This window comes from Bos indicus, chromosome 12, assembly GCF_029378745.1.
Source record: "Bos indicus isolate NIAB-ARS_2022 breed Sahiwal x Tharparkar chromosome 12, NIAB-ARS_B.indTharparkar_mat_pri_1.0, whole genome shotgun sequence".
Lineage (NCBI taxonomy): Eukaryota > Metazoa > Chordata > Mammalia > Artiodactyla > Bovidae > Bos > Bos indicus.
Genome location: NC_091771.1, coordinates 20,391,409 through 20,409,711, shown reverse-complemented (window position 1 = coordinate 20,409,711; position 18,303 = coordinate 20,391,409). Strand labels below are relative to the sequence as shown.

The window sequence follows — 18,303 nt, the reverse complement described above, 5'->3', positions numbered from 1 at the left end:
AAGCAGGCACTCTGCACCTGGGGCTGGTATTGAGACTTTTCTCTCTGATGTACCTACATTGCATCTCATCCCCTTTTAGCAAGTCTGGCGAATGCTAGCTGATCTTACTAGCCTAAAGGAATAGAGACGGTTCTCATTTTGGCAGAGTTTTCAAAGCTGTAGCCAAAAGCGATGAGAATTTCAGATACCTGGGGCAGGCCCATGGGATGGGGATAATTTTGGTCATAAGAGCCTCTGGGAACCCAGGAGTCTGCCTACATCCCACTTGGTGGTCCTGCTGCATTAGGCCCTAATAGGGAGCTGGAGGTGGACTGGGGGTCCCCACCAAGAACACAGATCTAGTCCCAGGAATTCAAAAGCGAATGAAACTAGAGAGTGGTTATATTTTATCAGAGAAAGCCTTTCCCCCCCAGATCTTCTTTCCTTGCACTCTCCTCATTTCTTTCCTCTATCTCTAGAGATTCACCCCAGGAACATCCCTCTGACAGCTCACCCTCCCCTCCTTGTCATGTGAGAAAGGAAAGGCTTGTGTTTCTCACTGACGTTGGACACAGACCACGGAAGACAAGAAGGTATCTTGTAGGCTCTCACCACGTGTCACTGATCATGCATCAAATGAGGCTGTATGCTTACAGACTTATGTTTAAGGTGGCAAATGAGGTTTGAACCCTTCAATGCACCAAACATGGGTTAAAAGTGAAGAATCCAGACACATTCTATGGTTCAATTTGTATGAAATTCAAGAGCAAGCAAAACTAATCTATAGAGAAAGCCATTAGAACAGGAGTGTTTGGGGGTGGTGGGGTGGGCTGAGAAATGGTTGGAAGGACCTTTATGTCATGATGGAGACAGTCTATGTTTTTATTAGGGTGTGAGTTACATGGATGTAGATATTTGTCAATGTTCATGGAATTGCCCACTGAACGTCAAGCAGGAAGCAGTGAGAAATGGCCTAAGAACCACAGTCCCTGTAGGTGCAGGAGGTCCCTTATATCATGGAAGAGACAGGAAATTTCCACGTGATCCAAGTTCTCACCAGGCTGTCTATGCAGTGGAAAAACATGTAAAATGTCAGCCAATTTTCCAGACAGTTTCAAAATCCAAGGACGTTTGTCTTGGTGCTCCCGCGGCCTGTGTCTTTTCAAATGTTTACAGAGTATTTACAGCAAGTAGTCCTCCGGGTGGCAGTTGTAATTAGGAAAACTGGCAGCGAAAATTAACACATACCATAAAAGAGAGATAATTGCTCCACTGTCATATACAATATTATTATCAAATGGTATTCACCGAGACAGCCAATTGGTCCCTACCAGCTCCATCTTGTTGTTCTAGGAAAGACTCTCCCCTCTTCCTTGTTACCCTGAGGATGAAGCTGCCACAGCTTGAGAAAGATATGCCATATGGTACTTAACATCAGAATCGGAATGAGCTTGTGCCTTTTGTGTGAGACGCTGAAATTTATTAGAAAATCAGAAAGCCTCATTTCCACCAAGTTCCTGAGACCTGCCATCTGCTGCATGAGAAAGAAAATGGAGATTTTTTTTTTTTTTAACCATTTACTTATTGTGAAATGTGAGAGTGCTGGTGTGTTTAAAAAAGCAGGGCTGGGGGCCGGGTTTGGGGGGGGTGTTGCATAAGAACAAGCCAGAGCAAGCCCACTTGGCAGGGAAGAAAGAAGACTGTCAGCTGAATGGTGGCAAAGGCTTGGGAAGCATAATTATGGAAATCACCTATTCCAGAGCTTTTTTTTTTTTTTCCTCCTCCTCCTGACCACATGTTCCTTCTACATAGGAACAGCCCATGGGGAGGCCAGCTTTCAAGAATAAGCAAAGTCTCTGTTTCAGAAAGGAAGAGGAAGGAGCTTAAACAAGCACCAGGCTCTCTGAGTATTAGGTCTCTCTGGGGAGAGAGCAACGCAAGTAGGGCAAGAGGGAGCAGACAAGGAGCCCAGAAGGCTGAAAGGATGGGGCGGCAAGGGGGGTTCCTAAAGGGAGATGCAGGAGGGCGGGGGAGGCCTGAGGGGAGGAGAATCTGACAGGGGGTGGGGATGTGGTACCCAGTGAGAAGGAAGACATCTCCTAACGTTGTTGGGAAGCTTACTGTCATGTTGGGGATACAAAGATAAAACTGTTTTGTACCATCAAGAGGGCGTGTCAGATGCCTGGGGATTCATTTCAGGGGGATGCCTGTTGTCTCTGGCTTCACTGGGTTCACAAGATGCTGGCTTGACCCCGAGTCCCTGTGGCTGTCCTGTCTCTCCACAGAGCCCTGCAGCCTGGAGAGCTTACCTAAGCCTTTGCTTTTATTATAATAATTTATTTTTACTCTTGCTTTTACATCAGAGCTTGCCATGTCTATAGGAACTGCTGCAGGCAACGTTCACCGATACGGTTAGTGCCCACGTTTCTCAACTCTGATCACAACATTCAGGATGTAAAAACCTTCTAGCAAATAGGCTGCGGAAGCCTGAAATGAGCCGTGATGGGGGTTGGGGGTGGGGGAGTAAAGCTTTAAGGCACCAGGGAGTTTCACATTATGACATTATAGAGTCAAGTTCAGGTCAAGGCCGGCCTTTCCTGGACCACATCCAAGGAGGCTTAATTAAAGAAGAACTGAAAAAAACCTCTCAATAGGCAATCTTATCCAGGAGGCGGTCTCCCAGCAGGATCCCAGGGGCATCCTCAAAGTCAAGTTCAGGTTCTAGGCCCTGCTCTGGGGCCATGGGGGGCCACCTGAGAGTGCAGCCCGTATCCTCAGCCTCCACGCTCCCCAGGTGCTCATCATCACGCAGGTAGGTGACCAACAGCGTGTCCAAGGAAAGGACAAATGCGTGCAAAAAAGCCTCGGATGGTCCAGGAATCCTCATCTCGCACTGAAGCCAATCCAGGAACCAAGGCTTCAGTCGAGAGTCTGCGTGGACCTTGTTAAGGCGGAATTGACTTGATGGGAGAGGGATCAAAGTGAGTTTCTAAATTTGCAGTGAGATTAAGTGGAAAACGACCAGAAACCCCAGTGTCCAGCTGTGATCTGGACATACTGGTCCTCCGAGCCTTCTCCCACCCAGGGTGGTGATGCACGAGAGCCGCCTCCTGTTCTGGACTCGAGCCCGTGAGCTCTGCATGGGCAGAAAGGCGCAGTGGTGCTGTCGGCCCCTCAGGGAGAAGTCAGGGGTCAGCCTTTGGGAGCAGGTCCCACACGCTGGCCTGGGCTCAGGGGAGGGAAGTGACCTTACTTTTTACTCCCTCGGCAGGTCAGGGCCCCATCGTCAGCTCCTGGCCTGGGGGCTGGGGATCAGCTCTGATTTCCCTGGGGGGCGGAGGTGGGGGGTGCCCGACCTCTACAAGACAGGCTTCCTCTGCAGATGCCTGGGATTCTCCTGAGCCGCTGGGGGCAGACAGGACGGTGGTGACCGCTCAGACCTGAAGACGCAGCGTCACTATGGTAAGGAGCTCTCAGCATCCTCTGTTCTGACTCCCCCTCAGCTCCCATTTGTCCAGCAGCTATTAATTGCAGGACGTATTATCTAAGAAGAGCCTAACGTCTCAAATTCCTGAGCAGTTGCTAAGCACCAAGTGCCTCTTATCTATTATGTTGTTTAATCCTGACTACAGTCCTGTGGGTCTTCTCAGGTGGTGCTAGGGGTCAAGAAGCTGCCTGCCTAATGTAAGAGACTGGGGTTCCATCCTTGGGCCAGGAAGACCCCCCTGGAGGAGGGCATGGCGGCCCACTCCAGCATTCCTGCCTCGAGAATCCCATGGACAGAGGAGCCTGGCAGGCTGAAGCCCATAGGGTCACACAGAGTTGGACGCAAATGAAGCGGCTTAGCACACGTTGCAGGCACAACCCTGTAGGAGGGGACCATTCTCATTCCTATTTCCCAGATGAAACAACTGAAGACCAGTGAGATTTGGTGAAGGGCTGGGGTCCAACCCCCATAGCCCAGCTCCAGAACTCTCTCTCTATAAACCTAAATAACAATCCTCCAAAAAAGTAAGCACTCCGTTTTCCAGGTTACCCTGTGAGTAAGTAGGCTGGATTCAGAGAGGTTAGGTAATTTACCCAAAGCCACACAGAGACAGAAATCACTCTGGCTCTAGGATCCAAGCTGTTTCCTCTCGGTGGTCCCCAGCCTTTCGGGCACCAGGGGCCGGTTTCATGGAGAACAGTATTTCCACAAACTGGGAAGGGGGGAGGGTGAGTGAGGGGATGGTTTCAGGATGATTCAAGTGCGTTACATTTATCGTGCACTTTATTTCTCTTATGATTATATCAGCTCCCCGCTCAGATCATCAGACACTAGATTTCAGAGGCTGGGGACCCCTGATCTAGGCCACACCCCCTGTGCAGACCTGTGTTACATTGTGGGCTCCATCCCCCAGAAAAAAGATGAGAGGCATGGTGAGCAAAATTGGGTATGGACTGTACAAAGGAGACTTAGCAAGAACTTAACACTTGCTGGACTTCAGATGAACAGAAAAAATGGCTTCTTTCGAATACTGATGTTTCTCAGAGGTACTGCGGTTACTGCTCAGAGAGTCCCGGAAGGATTTGGATTCTGTCAGCCAATGAGAGCACCTGCCTGCTTGAGTATCTACTTGTTATCAGGGCTAGTTCCAAGTGTTTGAAAACTTGGGTGCTGTTCGTCATTCTTCCCCATTTCACTGGGGCCCTCAAATGTATCAGGAGTGTGTCTGGGGGAGAAGCCCTGTGACCTGGTATGCAAGAAGTAAATACAAAAGACCTAACCCATACCTTGGACAAATTCTGCAGAACTGGCCTTTTTTTTTTTTTGGCTCTCTCTAGGGATAGAGGAAGTCCCCTGATTTCAACACCCAGAAGAAAGGTGTATTTATAATCAGCAGAGGGTGAGGCAGCTGCTCTCAGACAGTATACTCGGGGTCCCCAGTGAATAGTTATACTACCTCTGGGGACCATTGAACACCAAGTGTGGACTGACCCTAAGTCTTCAAACCGAGTTACATTACCCCATGTGGTTATAACCCAGCAGCAGATGGCTGGATTCTCCGTGTCTGGGTTTCCTTCATCATACACTAGGAGCCTTAGGGAGGATGTTTTCACTGGACTCGGAACTTGTTTTGAAACATGGCTACAATGAATAGTTGCTATCTTTGTTACTGTTGGATTGATTTTAAATGCTTTTAAAACGTATTTAACGAAGGGCTTCCCTGGTGGCTCAGTGGTAAAGAATCTGCCTGCCAATGCAGCAAACGTGGGTTCAATCCCTGGGTCGGGAAGATCGCCTGGAGGAGGAAATGGCAGCCCACTCCAGTATTCTGGGCTGGGAAATCCCATGGACAGAGGAGCCTGGCAGGCTACAGTCCGTGGGGTTGCAACAGAGTTGTACATGACTTAGCAACTAAAAACAAACAGAAAAAGGTATTTAATGATTTTCCTGAGATCATACTTGAGGCTTCAATTCAGTACTTACTTATTTAGTGTCTATTAAATACTTCCTATGTGCCATAGACTGTCTTGGCCCTTTAGTTGAAACGTAGATAAATTATATCTACTTTTTGATTCCGAGGAGCTTATAATTTAGTAAAGGAGAGGGGAAAATAGTATATGTGTGTGTGTGTGTGTACACAAACATTGTATGTGTTGTGTGTGTACATGGGTGCATGTGCTGATAGACAGGAAATGTGGGTTGTGTGCATGTGATATTTTAACAAGACAACCCCGTGGTGACAAGGATGCAGGGGGTTGAGCAATGAGCCTAGGACCCAGGGAAGGCCAGCCAGTGGCCAGTGCAGGGAGTGAGAACAGTCTCAGAGACGAGATGGCGATGGAGCTGAGACTTGCCGCAGATGTCTGAACAAAAGGGGGAAAGGACAATTGGAGAAGGGTTGCCTGTTTGGGGAAGAGCAGGAGGTATTTGTGGAGAAGGCAATGGCACCCCACTCTAGTACTCTTGCCTGGAAAATCCCATGGACAGAGGAGCCTGGTGGGCTGGAGTCCATGGGGTTGCGGAGAGTCGGATACGACTGAGGGACTTTACTTTCCCTTTTCACTTTCATGCATTGGAGAAGGAAATGGCAACTCACTCCAGTGTTTTTGCCTGGAGAATCCCAGGGACGGGGAAGCCTGGCGGGCTGCCGTCTATGGGGTCGCACAGAGTCGCACACGACTGAAGCGACTTAGCAGCAGCAGCAGGAGGTATTTGGGGTGAGCCTAAGCCCGCAGGAATAGGCAATGACAGTTCTAGAGGGTGCTGTGAAGGCCAGGCCAGGGTGTGCCTTGTGAATGGGCCACACACAGTTGGGTGGGCAGGCCTGGGAGACGATGAACAAAAGGGATCAGCCCATGTCATGGTGGGGAGCTGGAAACGCAGCCGTCAGGACACACCTGTTCCCAGAAAAGAGCTGCTGGGTTTGTTCTGTTTTTTACTTTTTGGCCACATAGTGCAGCCTGTTGGATCTTAGTTCCCTGACCAGGGATCGAACCTGCGCCCCTGGCAGTGGAAACCTGGCATCTTAACCACTGGACCACCAGGGAAGTCCTCTGCTAGGGTTTAGAGCCCTCTCCTTCCTGGTGGCAGTGGCCTCTTTCCCTTTAAGAAATCCCCATAGATGAAAATCCAAACTTATAAGACGACTTGAGGCTGATATTTGTGAGACAGGAGAATTCTTCACTCTGTGAAGATGCTTTTTTTAACACTGAGCACGCTTGGTGCTTTTAAGCAGACTCCATTCATCCACAAGCCCCCAGATTAGGAGCCCCGCGTTGTGGACAGTGGGGCGGCCTGTGTGGGTTGCATTGCTCTTCACTCAGCAGAGGCATTCATGGGCTCTCTTTTTTATTTAAAAAAAAATTTTTTTTTTAATCAGAAGGAAGAAGGAAGGAAGATGGAATCTCACAGATGAAAGAGCAAAACTAGTAGAAAATTCTTTTTGTTAATTCCAGTGTTTGCTCTGTGTTATTGGTATCTGTCTCTATTTTCCTCCACTTTTTTTGTCTTCCTTGATGGCTCAGTGGGTAAAGAGTCCACCTGTAATACTGGAGACATGGGTTTAATCCCCAGGTCAGGAAGATCCCCTGGAGGAAGAAATGGCAACCCACTCCAGTGTTCTTGCGTGAGAAATCTCATGGACAGAGGAGCCTAGTGGGCTTAGGAGCCTAGTGGGAGTCTGTGGGGTTGCAAAGAGTCAGACACGACTGAGCAGCTGAACACGCATACGTGCCACACACACACACAGCCCTAGATTCATTTTTGTAAAGAGAATTGTCTTCTCACTGCTTTTTTGATGTGACAGTGGGTGGGATCCCGTCTTCATCCTTCTAAACACTCCCTTGCCACCTTTATGCTTCTGAACTCTTTGTTCTAACCAAACGATTCCCTGTTTCCGAGATGATTACAGTGAACATCTTCTAGCTCTAATCCGATTCAAATGTAGCTCCTACGTTTTCTCTATGGAAATGGCTTTGTCCTAAGCTGGGAATGAGCACAACCAACTCATGAGAAACAGGGAAAGGTCCGACTCATCTCCCCAAGAGGAGGCTATTGTGTGTTTCCTCAAAGTGACCCTTCAGATATCTGTCACCGGGGGTTCCATGCTTCATCAACCACATTTCTCCTTCATTTTGTGTTCTAGTATGGATTCATCAACACCTGTCTGCAGTCACTTGTGATAGAGAAATTTGGTGAAGAGACATGGGAAAAACTGAAGTAAGTCTATGAAAGGAAAACTGAAAACTCTCAGGTACAATTGGTAAGCCTCTGGTGTTTTGAAGGTTATAAGGCTTTTACTAACCTTTTGACTCAATCAGTTGGTTGTTACTAGGGTGATCAGATTCCTTGAACACACCAAGTAAATACAGAAGAAGCCTGGTATCTCAAATCTGTCTTTAAGGAAGGTCTCTCTATCAATTCCCCAAACCAGCCTTAAAATAGGGCTCTCCTGTGAATAATTGCTGTATTATTGTTGTTCTGTTGCTAAATTGTGTCAGACTGTTTGTGACTCCATGGACTGCAGCACACCAGCCTTCCCTGTCTTTCACTATCTCCCGGAGCTTGCTCAAACTCATGTGCATCGAGTCGGTGATGCCATCCAACCGTCTCATCCTCTGTCACCCCCTTCTCCTCTTGCCCTCAGTCTTTCCCAGCATCAGGGTCTTTTCCAATGAGTTGGCTCTTTGCATCAAAGTATTGGAGCTTCAGCGTTAGCTTTTATTTCATGAATGAGTTAGCTGTTTTTAATCACAGAAGATAAAACATCTACATTATTCGCATAGCACATAAATGGAGCTGCTGAAATCCCACAGAAGAGGGGATACCCCCTTTTAATTGTAGCCAGAATCTCTCCTTAGGTTTTTCTTTAGATAACTTACAGTTTTCCTCTCTGCCTCTCTCTGTTAAGCCCTTAACACTGTTATTTACACCTCCATATAGTCTCCTGTCTGATTCCTGTAATCTTAGGCAGCTCTTCCACTTTCTTGGAGGCTCCAGCTTTAAAACATTAGGGGATAGGGTTGAATGGGGTCTCAGAAATCTCCTGGTCTTATGAAGAGGGAAGAACTGAAAAAAATCTGGAAAAATTATTAGCTTCCTCAGTTACTCAAGGGCATGCAAATGAAAACAATTAGGTACTGCTCTGCCTATTAAATCGCCAAAAATTTTAAATGATAATAACCAATTCTGGTTAAGATGCAGCAAACCGGGTAATTGCTGACAGCATTTTAAATTAGTGCAATCCTTTGGGAAAGCAGTTTGACAACATGTGCCAAAACTATGAAAATGAGATCTTTTGAAGTAGTAATTTTATTCTTGAGAATTGATTCCCATGTACATGTATATGCGTGTGTGTGCATGTATATGTAACACAGCCTTACATTTATAAATAATAAAAGAAAAAAATCCTTTAGATGTTCAAAAACAAACCAACTAACAAATGGAATGGCAAAAGAAACATGTACCATTATTCAGATAATAACAAAGGTCACGAAGCAACTTGTGATCATGAAGCAAAGATCATGAAGCAACTTTACAACAGTGTAAGTAAAAACAACAAACAACAAATAAACAAGCAAAAAGCCTCCCCAAAACAAGACAAAATTTATATAACCACTGAGTAAATGATGCAAATGAAAAAAGAACAAAATAACGAATTATTCATACCAATTGAATTAGAAAGATAAAATGCCTTATGACTTTTTCCCTAATACCTATATTTTTTCATTGCTTTTGTAACGTAAAAACCATTGAAAATGCTTAGTGCAAACTTTCCTCACTCCTACCCACATTTTACAAAGGAAATAATTAGATGGAGCTGAGAATTCAGGAGACTCGCAAAAAGGAGGCTGAATTGAGGAGGGGCCTGGCGGGCCCCACAGCCTCAGCCCCTCTGACCACACACTGCTCACACGTGTGCCCTGACCCCCTCAGTTAGGGAAAGGCTGCCTGAGCCATTTTCCATAGCATCCCTGGGGTAATTCGCGTTCTGGACTATATAGGCCAAGAAAACTCATTTCCAAGTATTTCGAGAGGAACACTTATGTAATTATGATCAGAGAATACTTGAACTGGAGGGCGCTGCAGAGATCATCTAGCCCAGATCTCTTCATTTTCACAGCTGAGAAAATTAAGGCCCAGAGAGGTTAGGGGATTTGCCCAAGACAGCGCAGCAAGTGGGCAACAGAGCCAAGATGAAATGTCAGACGCTTGAAGTGCTCCCTTTTGGCCCCTTCAGCTGCCTTGCCTGGAGAATTCTGGTGGGCTAGAGTACATGAGGTCACAAAGAGTCAGACTCCACTGAGTGACTGTAACACTAACCTGTCTTGGGAACAGAAACATTTGAAGATTTTTTTTTTTTAATGTTGTTACATTGTAAAGGGTGAACTCAGTAAAAAGGAGAAGGAAAAGAATAGTCTTAGATTAACCCTCGCTTTGGGCTGGACCCCTACCATAATTGATCCTAGTAGCCCAATAAGAACACTACAAAGCAGGTTTTTGTCTCATTTCGTCCAGAAGGAAACTTGCCAAAGGTCACCAGGTTAAGTACGAGGACTGGGGCTCAAACCCAGACCTGTGACTGTGAAAGCTCCCCTTTCTAACAGGCCACACTGCCTGAAGCAAGGGCGAGTGACTGGCAGCACGGATTTCGGTTCCTAACGAGAGTCTGGGTGAAAACGTTAGTCGCTCAGTCACGTCTGACTGAGCCACCAGGCTCCTCTGTTCATGGGATTTCCCAGGGAAGAATACTGGAGTCAGTAGCCATTCCCTTCTCAAGGGGATCTTCCTGAGCCAGGTATCAAACCTGTGTCTCCTGCATTACAGGTGGATTCTTTAGTGGCTGAGCCACCAGGGAAGACCTGTCTGAGTGAAAAGCAAGGGGCATTTCTTTAAACTTGGTTTTCCTGAGCTCCTGTAGAAGGCCTGGTTCTGTGGAAGACACCGGAGGATGAATGACTCAGATAAGCCATTTTGCCTGGATGGTTTTGTAGTGTGTAGAAATTGCCTGTATACCTCAGACATGGGGACTACTGCCCAAGGCCCAAGGCAGACAGAAACTGGTATCATTTGCTCTGCCATCGCCAACGGGGGTAGACACGCCACAGCCCTGCTCCCTTTGCCTGCCAGGGCACGGTCAGTCCTAGGACAGGTGGTGAGCACAGAGAACATCGGGTGGACATTGCCGGGAGGGGTGGGTAGGAACCAACTCGAGGAAGAGGGGTTTGCACTCTCAAGGGTGTGGCTGCATGTCCCAGAAAGTCAAGGTCAGTTTCAGCAGGGGCTCTGAGGCCACAATGCTTAGAGTTGAAGTCCAGATGTACTTGGATCTGACCTGGGTGTTTCAACATCAAAAAAAAAAAAAAAAATAGTAGCTAACCTCAGAGGGGTTGTTTCACATGTTAAATGAGATAATGCAAGCAAGACACTTAGAAAAAGAATGCCTGGTTAGTGGCGAGCACTGAACAGATGTAAGCTGAGAGATAGAAGCCGATGTTCACTGTGCTCCAGAGACGGGTGCTTGGTGGGCTGGGGAGAGGACTAGGGGAGGTAGGGTTTGCCTCCTGCTGGACTGGACTGAGTCCTGGCTCTGCTGCTTCCCTGATAGCTCAGATAGTGAAGAATCTGCCTACAATATAGGAGACCTGGGTTCGATTCCTGGGTTGTGAAGGTCCCCTGGAGAAGGGAATGGCAACTCACTCCAGTATTCATGCCTGGAGAATCCCATGGACAGAGAAGCCTGGCGGGCTCCAGTCCATAATGTCCCAAAGAGTCGAACACGACTGAGCGACTAACACATTCACTTTCTGCTGCTTGGGGCAGGCCATTTCACTTCTCTGAAACTCATGATAAAAGGTGAAGACCCTGTCTTCTAGGGTCTCCTAAGGTACCCCAAAGTACATAATAGGTGCCCAGGAGGTGTGATTGCTCCTCCAGAATCCAGGTGCTGCGCTGGGGTCAGGTTATATTTGGCATTCACAGGCGCCACTTTGCCGCTGCCTTCTGTCTGGAAGAGGCAGACGTTTTTCTAGGGTATCTGCTCTGCCCAGAGGAAACCTGGCTCCGTTGCCTCTGCTTCTGTCTCCAGACTGATCTCCCCGACCCCCATTGTCCAGACCTGCCCAAAGGACCCCCATACTCGCCGATGACCTGCCCGGGACAGGGAGGGAAGGACAAGCTTTTGTTGATCGATTTTTGACTGTGAACCTTGTACCGTCTGAGCCTTTGTTCGACTGATTGGCCCAGAAGAATCTATCCTGACTAGGAGAGTGGGCAGGGTTCTGGAAATAACTGAAAATAACCAGGAATAGCCGGAGCAGTTAGACATCAGTGGAGATAAAACAGCAAGGCGTTGTCTGCCCGTGACAGGCAGCTGAGTGGTGTTACTGAGAGAAGGCCTCTTTTTATTTGTTAATTCTTTATTTTTGCCTGTGCTGGGTGGTCTCTGTCGCACGGGCTTTTCTCTAGTTGCAGCAAGTAGGGGCTGCTCTCTAGTTTCGGTGTGAAGGCTTCTCATTGCGGCGGCTTTTCTTGTAAGAGCCTGGGCTCTAGGGCTCACGGGCTTCAGAGCACAGCCTCGGTAGTTGTGGAGCTCAGGCTTAGTTGCTCTGAGGCGTGTGGAATCTGCTCAGATCAGGATTGAACCCATGTCTCCTGCATTGGCAGGTGGATTCTTTACCACTGAGCCACCAGGGAAGCCCCTATGGAATGCCTTGTGCCTTCCCCTATGTATGGAACAGATATAGCATGACCAGCTATTAAATATCAGGACTTTGATTGGTTGAGATATTCAACGTATCTCTGTAAATCTAGAAGGGAAAAAACCAGCTTCTCATATGTATAGCAAGCAGATGCTATACAAGCTTTTCCCAGTTTCCACCTTTGGTGTGACCTCACTATAAATGGTAAATTTTCTCTTCCTGCACCAGAAGGGCACTCCTCACAGCATCCCAAACAAGCAGGCTGCCCTGGTATCCACAGGAAGACAAGGTGACTGAGATATTTGAACAAGCGGTGGGGAAAGGTGCCAGGCAATCAGAGGAATGTGTCCAGGGACAGAGAACCAGGTGGGGCCGTATCCTGAGTTTGTGTTGCTAGATTTCACCTCTTTAATCTTGAAGTCTCAAAGGATGTGTTTGAACACTAGACACCTATGTGATCGCATTGGAAAGGCATCTTTAAACCAAAAGCAAAAAGTCTATCTAACAAGCTCAGCCCCCAACAAAAATTGCATATTATAACTCATTAAAAAACAAAACTGTAGTGCAGAAAACTCAACTCATCAAGTGCAAATTAAGGCAAGATTATTTGTGTGCAAAGATCTCCTTCAGGCTACATTTAAATAACAAGTTCCCTGGTGCTTTTAAAAGCAAAAAAAGAAAACCCCATCAATTCCTAGACAAATTTTAAGAAGCAATGGTCAGGTAAAACAAAGTATGTCTCCAGACTTTACGACATAAATTTTACTTTGTATGAAATAATCAGAAACAGATGTTTCCCCTCCTTTGTCTCCATTGTTTATTGCTCTCTCATATACCCTAGATTTATAGATTTCTAATTATGAACCACTCTTTCATAACCTCCTGGCTAAAACCTTTATCAAGACTTAACAGTGAGAAGCAACTAATAGATTAAGAAGAGTAAGGTCCCTGGAGTCATATAAACTTTTATTTTTTGCCTAGATCGTTTACTAGCTGTTTGACTTGGGCACGTTTATTTACTCAACAATATTCATTTGGTCCTTAGTATGTGCCAGCTAGAATTCCCAGCCTTGGGAATGGTGATGACGGAAACATTTGAGGGCTCTGTTCTCTGGGAATGTGTATTCCAGGGTGCGGTGGCAGGCTGTAAACAAGTACATAAAAAATAAGTGAAATGAAAATCTTTCAGATTGCACTAAGTACTATAAAAGTACAGGGTCCTCAGACATACATACACATGTATCCATTTCCCCTCAAAACTCCCCTTCCATCCAGGCTGCCACATAACATTGAGCAGAGTTCCATGTATTATACAGTGGGTTAGGTAACCTTTTTGCTCTTAAAAACAATCGAAAACCCCAAGAACTTTTGTTTATTTATTAGTATTTACCATGTTGGAAATTTAAACTGAGAAACCAATGGCTGCTTATAAATTCATCTAAAATTAATAGCAAATTAATTTTAATTTACTTAAATTAATAATGTAATAATAAGCTTATTATGTGTCGGCACAAATAACATTTATGTTTATGAAAAATAACTGCATTTTTCAAATAAAGAGTAAAGTGTCACTCTTTTTAGATTTTTGCAATCGATTTCATGTTTGAATTGCTGAAAGACAGTTGAATGTTCTCCTCTGCACCCTGTCTGTTGTGATCTGAGTTGAGCGATGTGAAGAAAACATAGGAGGAAGTACTTCAATACTCTTTTTAGATAATTGTGGAGATTCATTTAAACCTCACCAAAGCTCCACCAGTGGTCGTCTCTCAAAGATCAGTTACAATCTGTGTGCATGAGTGCTCAGTCGTGTCTGACTCTGTGACCCCATGGACTGTAGCCCGCCAGGCTCCTCTGTCCATGGGATTCTCCAGGCAAGAATACTGGAGTGGGTTGCCATGCCCTCTTCCAGGAGATCTTCCCAACCCAGAGACGGAACTCACGTCTCTTGTGTCTCCTGCATTGGCAGGAGGATTCTTTACCACTGCACCACCTCAGAAGCCCACAGTTACAATATTGAGTGTGAAACCAATGACTTTGGTTTCAGTGACCTTGAAACCAAACACCAATGACTTTTTCCATATTCCATTAAGTGAAAGTTCCGTGGCCTGTGTTACCCTTTGAAATAAATCTTTTACCATCATTTTGAGCTGTCATGCACTAGTCATTCGAAAAATACTAGCTCCCTGAGTTATGCAGATCTTATGAATGTTGACATGATACAGTACATTATACAATATCAAAATCACATTTGTCAATATCACCACAATCCCACCAGAGCCTCTTAGAATTGGGGAGCTAATGAGCTCACAGTAGCAGATGCAAGTTTTCCAAAATTCCAATTTTCACTTGAAAGCTTGAGTTTGATCATTAGCAACAAATTCTGTCAGTTACTTCCCTTGAAATGACAAGCTAACTTTGTTCTTTATTTTTTTTTTAAGAAAATGTCTGCCAAATATCCAAGTCTGAGTAATCGTTATTTGTCTGTCAGTGGTTCTTTCAAGTAGAAATGACGTCCTATGAAAAAAGTGGCTAATTCATCTCACAAAAGCAGTCATAGATGTGCTTTTCCCTGAGGTGCCCCCTACACTTCTGTATACAGCAAAGTGCTTTCTGCATGCCTGTGCTTCCCACCGCATCACGGAGAAGGTTCAGAACAGGTAGACTCAGGGCCAAGATTTAATAAAGCTGACATTTTTTACTGCATCACAAAGAACAATCTGAAGTGAAGCTGGCCTTTTTTTTTTCCTTTTTTAAACCATGAATATATAGCAGTGAAGAATACAGTGACCATTTAGTACAGACTGATATCACTATTATTCAAACTAAGGCACCAACAGTTTATCCACCAATGCTTTTGCACCATCATCACAAATACCAACCAGTGACAAGGGCAAATAACATCCTCATTTTATTATGAAAGTGGTTTTGACTTCATGGGCCCCATAAAGCATCTTAGGGACCTACAGGGGTTCTCTGGAATACAGCTTGAGAGAATCAGAGTTGAAGCAAGAAAGTCTTTCTCAGTGAATCATGTCTGACTTTTAGGCTCCTCTGTCCATGGAATTCTCCAAGCAAGAATAGTGGAATGGGTAGCCATTGCCTTCTCCAGGGGATCTTCCCAATCCAGGGATCAAACCTGGATTTCCTGCATCGCAGACAGATTCTTTACCATCTGAGCCACCAGGGAAGCCCTTGGGTCACATGGTGACACTCAAATCTGTTATAAGAATTCCCCACCTGCCATAAGGGAACTCTTGAAGGAACGGTTTCCCAGGCTTTAGAACCAATCCCATTTTCTTGGCCTGAAACTTGCTACAAAGTGCTATTTATTTTTCCTGTGGGCTTTACAGCTCACTCTGAACTCTTAGAAACCATTACATCAGTTTAGTCATGTCGGACAACATAAGATCTATAACTTGTAATTCTTTGCCTTGCCAGGTTGAATCCTAGAAAGTGTTACTGAGCAGTGGTGTCCAAGACTGGAGAGTCATTGGAGACAAGTGGTTAAAAAAATATTAATTTCCAGACCCCACCTCCAGGGCCCAGGAATCTCTATGCTTATTTTGCTCCCCAAGCTATTGTAGAAAGGCGACCTAGCCCTAGTCTCCTGCCCAGATGTTTTGGGTGTCACTAGCTGGAACCAACTAAAGAGAAACATACACTTAATGGCTGACTGTTTTAGGTAAATACTGACTTGTCGGAACTCCTGAATATGTGTCCGTGTGGCCACCTACATGCTTGGCATTTTTTTGAGCCAGGGTAATCTACCTCTTACTTCATTGATGTTTCCAACCCCCAATCTCATCAGCATGTTTTCCAATGGCCATTTCTCTCTTCTTTTCTTCTTCTTACCAGAGGCTTTGTCATCTCATTGGCAAGATATCAATTAGTTATTTTTTTAATTCTTGGAGAACATATTGTTTCACTAAAGTAGTTCGAATGACTGTATGCCAGTGTGCACTGACTCTGGGGAGGTGTTAGATGCAAGATTCTGGGATCAATAAACAAGGCTGAGAATCTCCGAATAACCCTCTCAGTCTGGGCATGTCTGGCATTCCACAAACATGCAACATATGCACAAACCACATCCACCTTTGATACCGTGAGCTCAGCCTACAGGAAAGAAGAGGCTGGCAGACTCAGGCAGGGATGGAGGGTGATGGCCATAGGGCAGAGAGCACCCCACTTAAGGGAGAGGTGGTGGCTCAGACCCCCATCTGCCCTGGGGGGACCCTTATGCAGCTTCTTGGAAGAGCTGGATCCACTGATGCTCAGCGACCCCTGTGCCGACATGGACCCAAGAGGGAAAATACACCAACAGAGGGAGACTGGGAGCTTCTGGTTCAGTGATGAGCAACCGTGGGGACAGGGCCCCGCGGGCTGTCTCAGAATCTCCAATGAGTGTGTGTATGAGGCGGAGGAGCGTGGATTGAGAAGAAGGCGGAGGAACACTGATTTCACCCACCACCACCTTTACAGATAAGGAAATGGAGGCCTAGAGGGAGGAAGTGATTTTCCCTCAGAGCTCGTTTTGTGTTGGGGTGGGCCTGGGACGTTTCCTGCCTCCCTGCTGCAGTGGCCGCCCCCTCCCACCCACCGCCACCATGTCCCAGACCACCTCTGTGTTCTCAGTACTGTCACAGCCCCTGCTGGCGACAGGAGAGGCTGCTTCTCATTGCCCCCAGGCTTTTCCCTTTGCTCATCCTATTTATCCTCATCCATACTCCTGCGGGGCTTCCCTCGTGGGCAGCTAATAAAGAATCTGCCTGCAGTGCAGGAGACCTGGGTTCAATCCCTGGGTTGGGAAGATCTCCTGGAGAAGGGAAAGGCTAACCACTCCAGTATTCTGGCCTGGAGAATTCCATGGACTAGTCCCTGGGGTCGCAAAGAGTCGGACACGACTGAGCGACTTTCACTTTCACATACTCCCGCCAGAAATGTGGGACAAGGATCATTACTCCATTTTGCAGTGAGGAATGAGTTCTAGAAAGAGAAAGGAGGGTTCAGCCCAGGAAAAACTGGAAGATTTAGGAGTGAGAAAGGATCTTCAAATACAGAAGGCTTGGGATCTGGAGGTGGGACTAGCCCAGTCTGCCTTTCCCCAAAGGGCAGAACTATGCAGGAGGCATATGCAGGGAACAGCAAAATGCAGGAGCTCTGTGGGCTTCAGAGCCCAGATCCTTCATTTGTCAACTGGCTGATGCCGGCAAGACACTGACCTCTCTGAGCATCAGTTTCCTCAGTAGGACAAGGGGTGATTAGAAATAATCTCTATCCAAAAGCAGATGCTCAACAAAATGAGGCTCAGACGTAGGTCTTAGCTCAACCTAAGAAAGAACCTTCTATCAGAGATAGCAGTCTCTGAACACAATGTATTGCTTGCAGAGCAGTGAGCTTCTTGTTAAGAGGAAACTGAGTTGTGTAGGGTGGGAAATTCGACAATTAGGAAATGTCTCACCTCTCCCAATTCCAAGATTCTGTGATGTGTTCTGGGATAAACTCAAATGTTCTGTACTCACCCCAATCTTCAAGATGCTCTCTGCTGCCTCAAAGCATAAACTCTCTGTCCAGAGTGCTCCTCTTTGCCTACCCATTCCTCAGTTTTGATGAAACCTCCCTTTCTCAGGGAAGCATTCCCTGACCTGCCTCCTTCCCCCTACGTTAACTGAATTGCTAACTACACCTTAGCGATCCACACAAGAGCCAAGCCAAGAATGTTGGCTTTCTGACTCCCAGGTTCAGTCTCTCTTCACCAGATCTGGTCAGACGTTACAAAACCCAAGTCCAGCAGTAACTCCTACAACTCAGCCAAGTACATTGCAAGACCGTGAGATTCTGAAGCAGCTGGAACCTGCTTCAGAAGACCATGACCACTGAGTTCCAAGTTCAGTACCATGCATTAGGTTCTTAACACGTGCCAAGACAATGCCGTTTGCAGGTCTTGGGCTTTCTCTGTGGCTAAGCAGTAAAGAATCCACCTGCGATGCAGAAGATGCAGGAGACACAGGTTCAATCCCTCGGTTGGGAACATCCCATGGTGGAGGGCATAGCAACCCACTCCAGTATTCTTGCCTGGAGAATTCCATGGACAGAGAAGCCTCATGGGCTTCAGTCCATGGGATTATGAAGAGGTGGACA

The 18,303-nt window shown here is 46.3% G+C and overlaps 1 protein-coding gene across 1 annotated transcript in view; it reads left to right on the top strand.

The window, feature by feature from the left end:
* Positions 1–3,071: 3,071 nt before the first annotated feature.
* The window catches only part of LOC109566993 (guanylate cyclase soluble subunit beta-2-like), a 61,170-nt gene continuing 45,938 nt past the window's right edge, over positions 3,072–18,303 (top strand). The window contains exons 1-2 of the mRNA XM_019971729.2: positions 3,072–3,170; positions 7,611–7,684. Of these exons, the coding sequence (XP_019827288.2) occupies positions 3,072–3,170; positions 7,611–7,684 (173 nt within the window). The remainder of the gene's footprint in view (positions 3,171–7,610; positions 7,685–18,303) is intronic.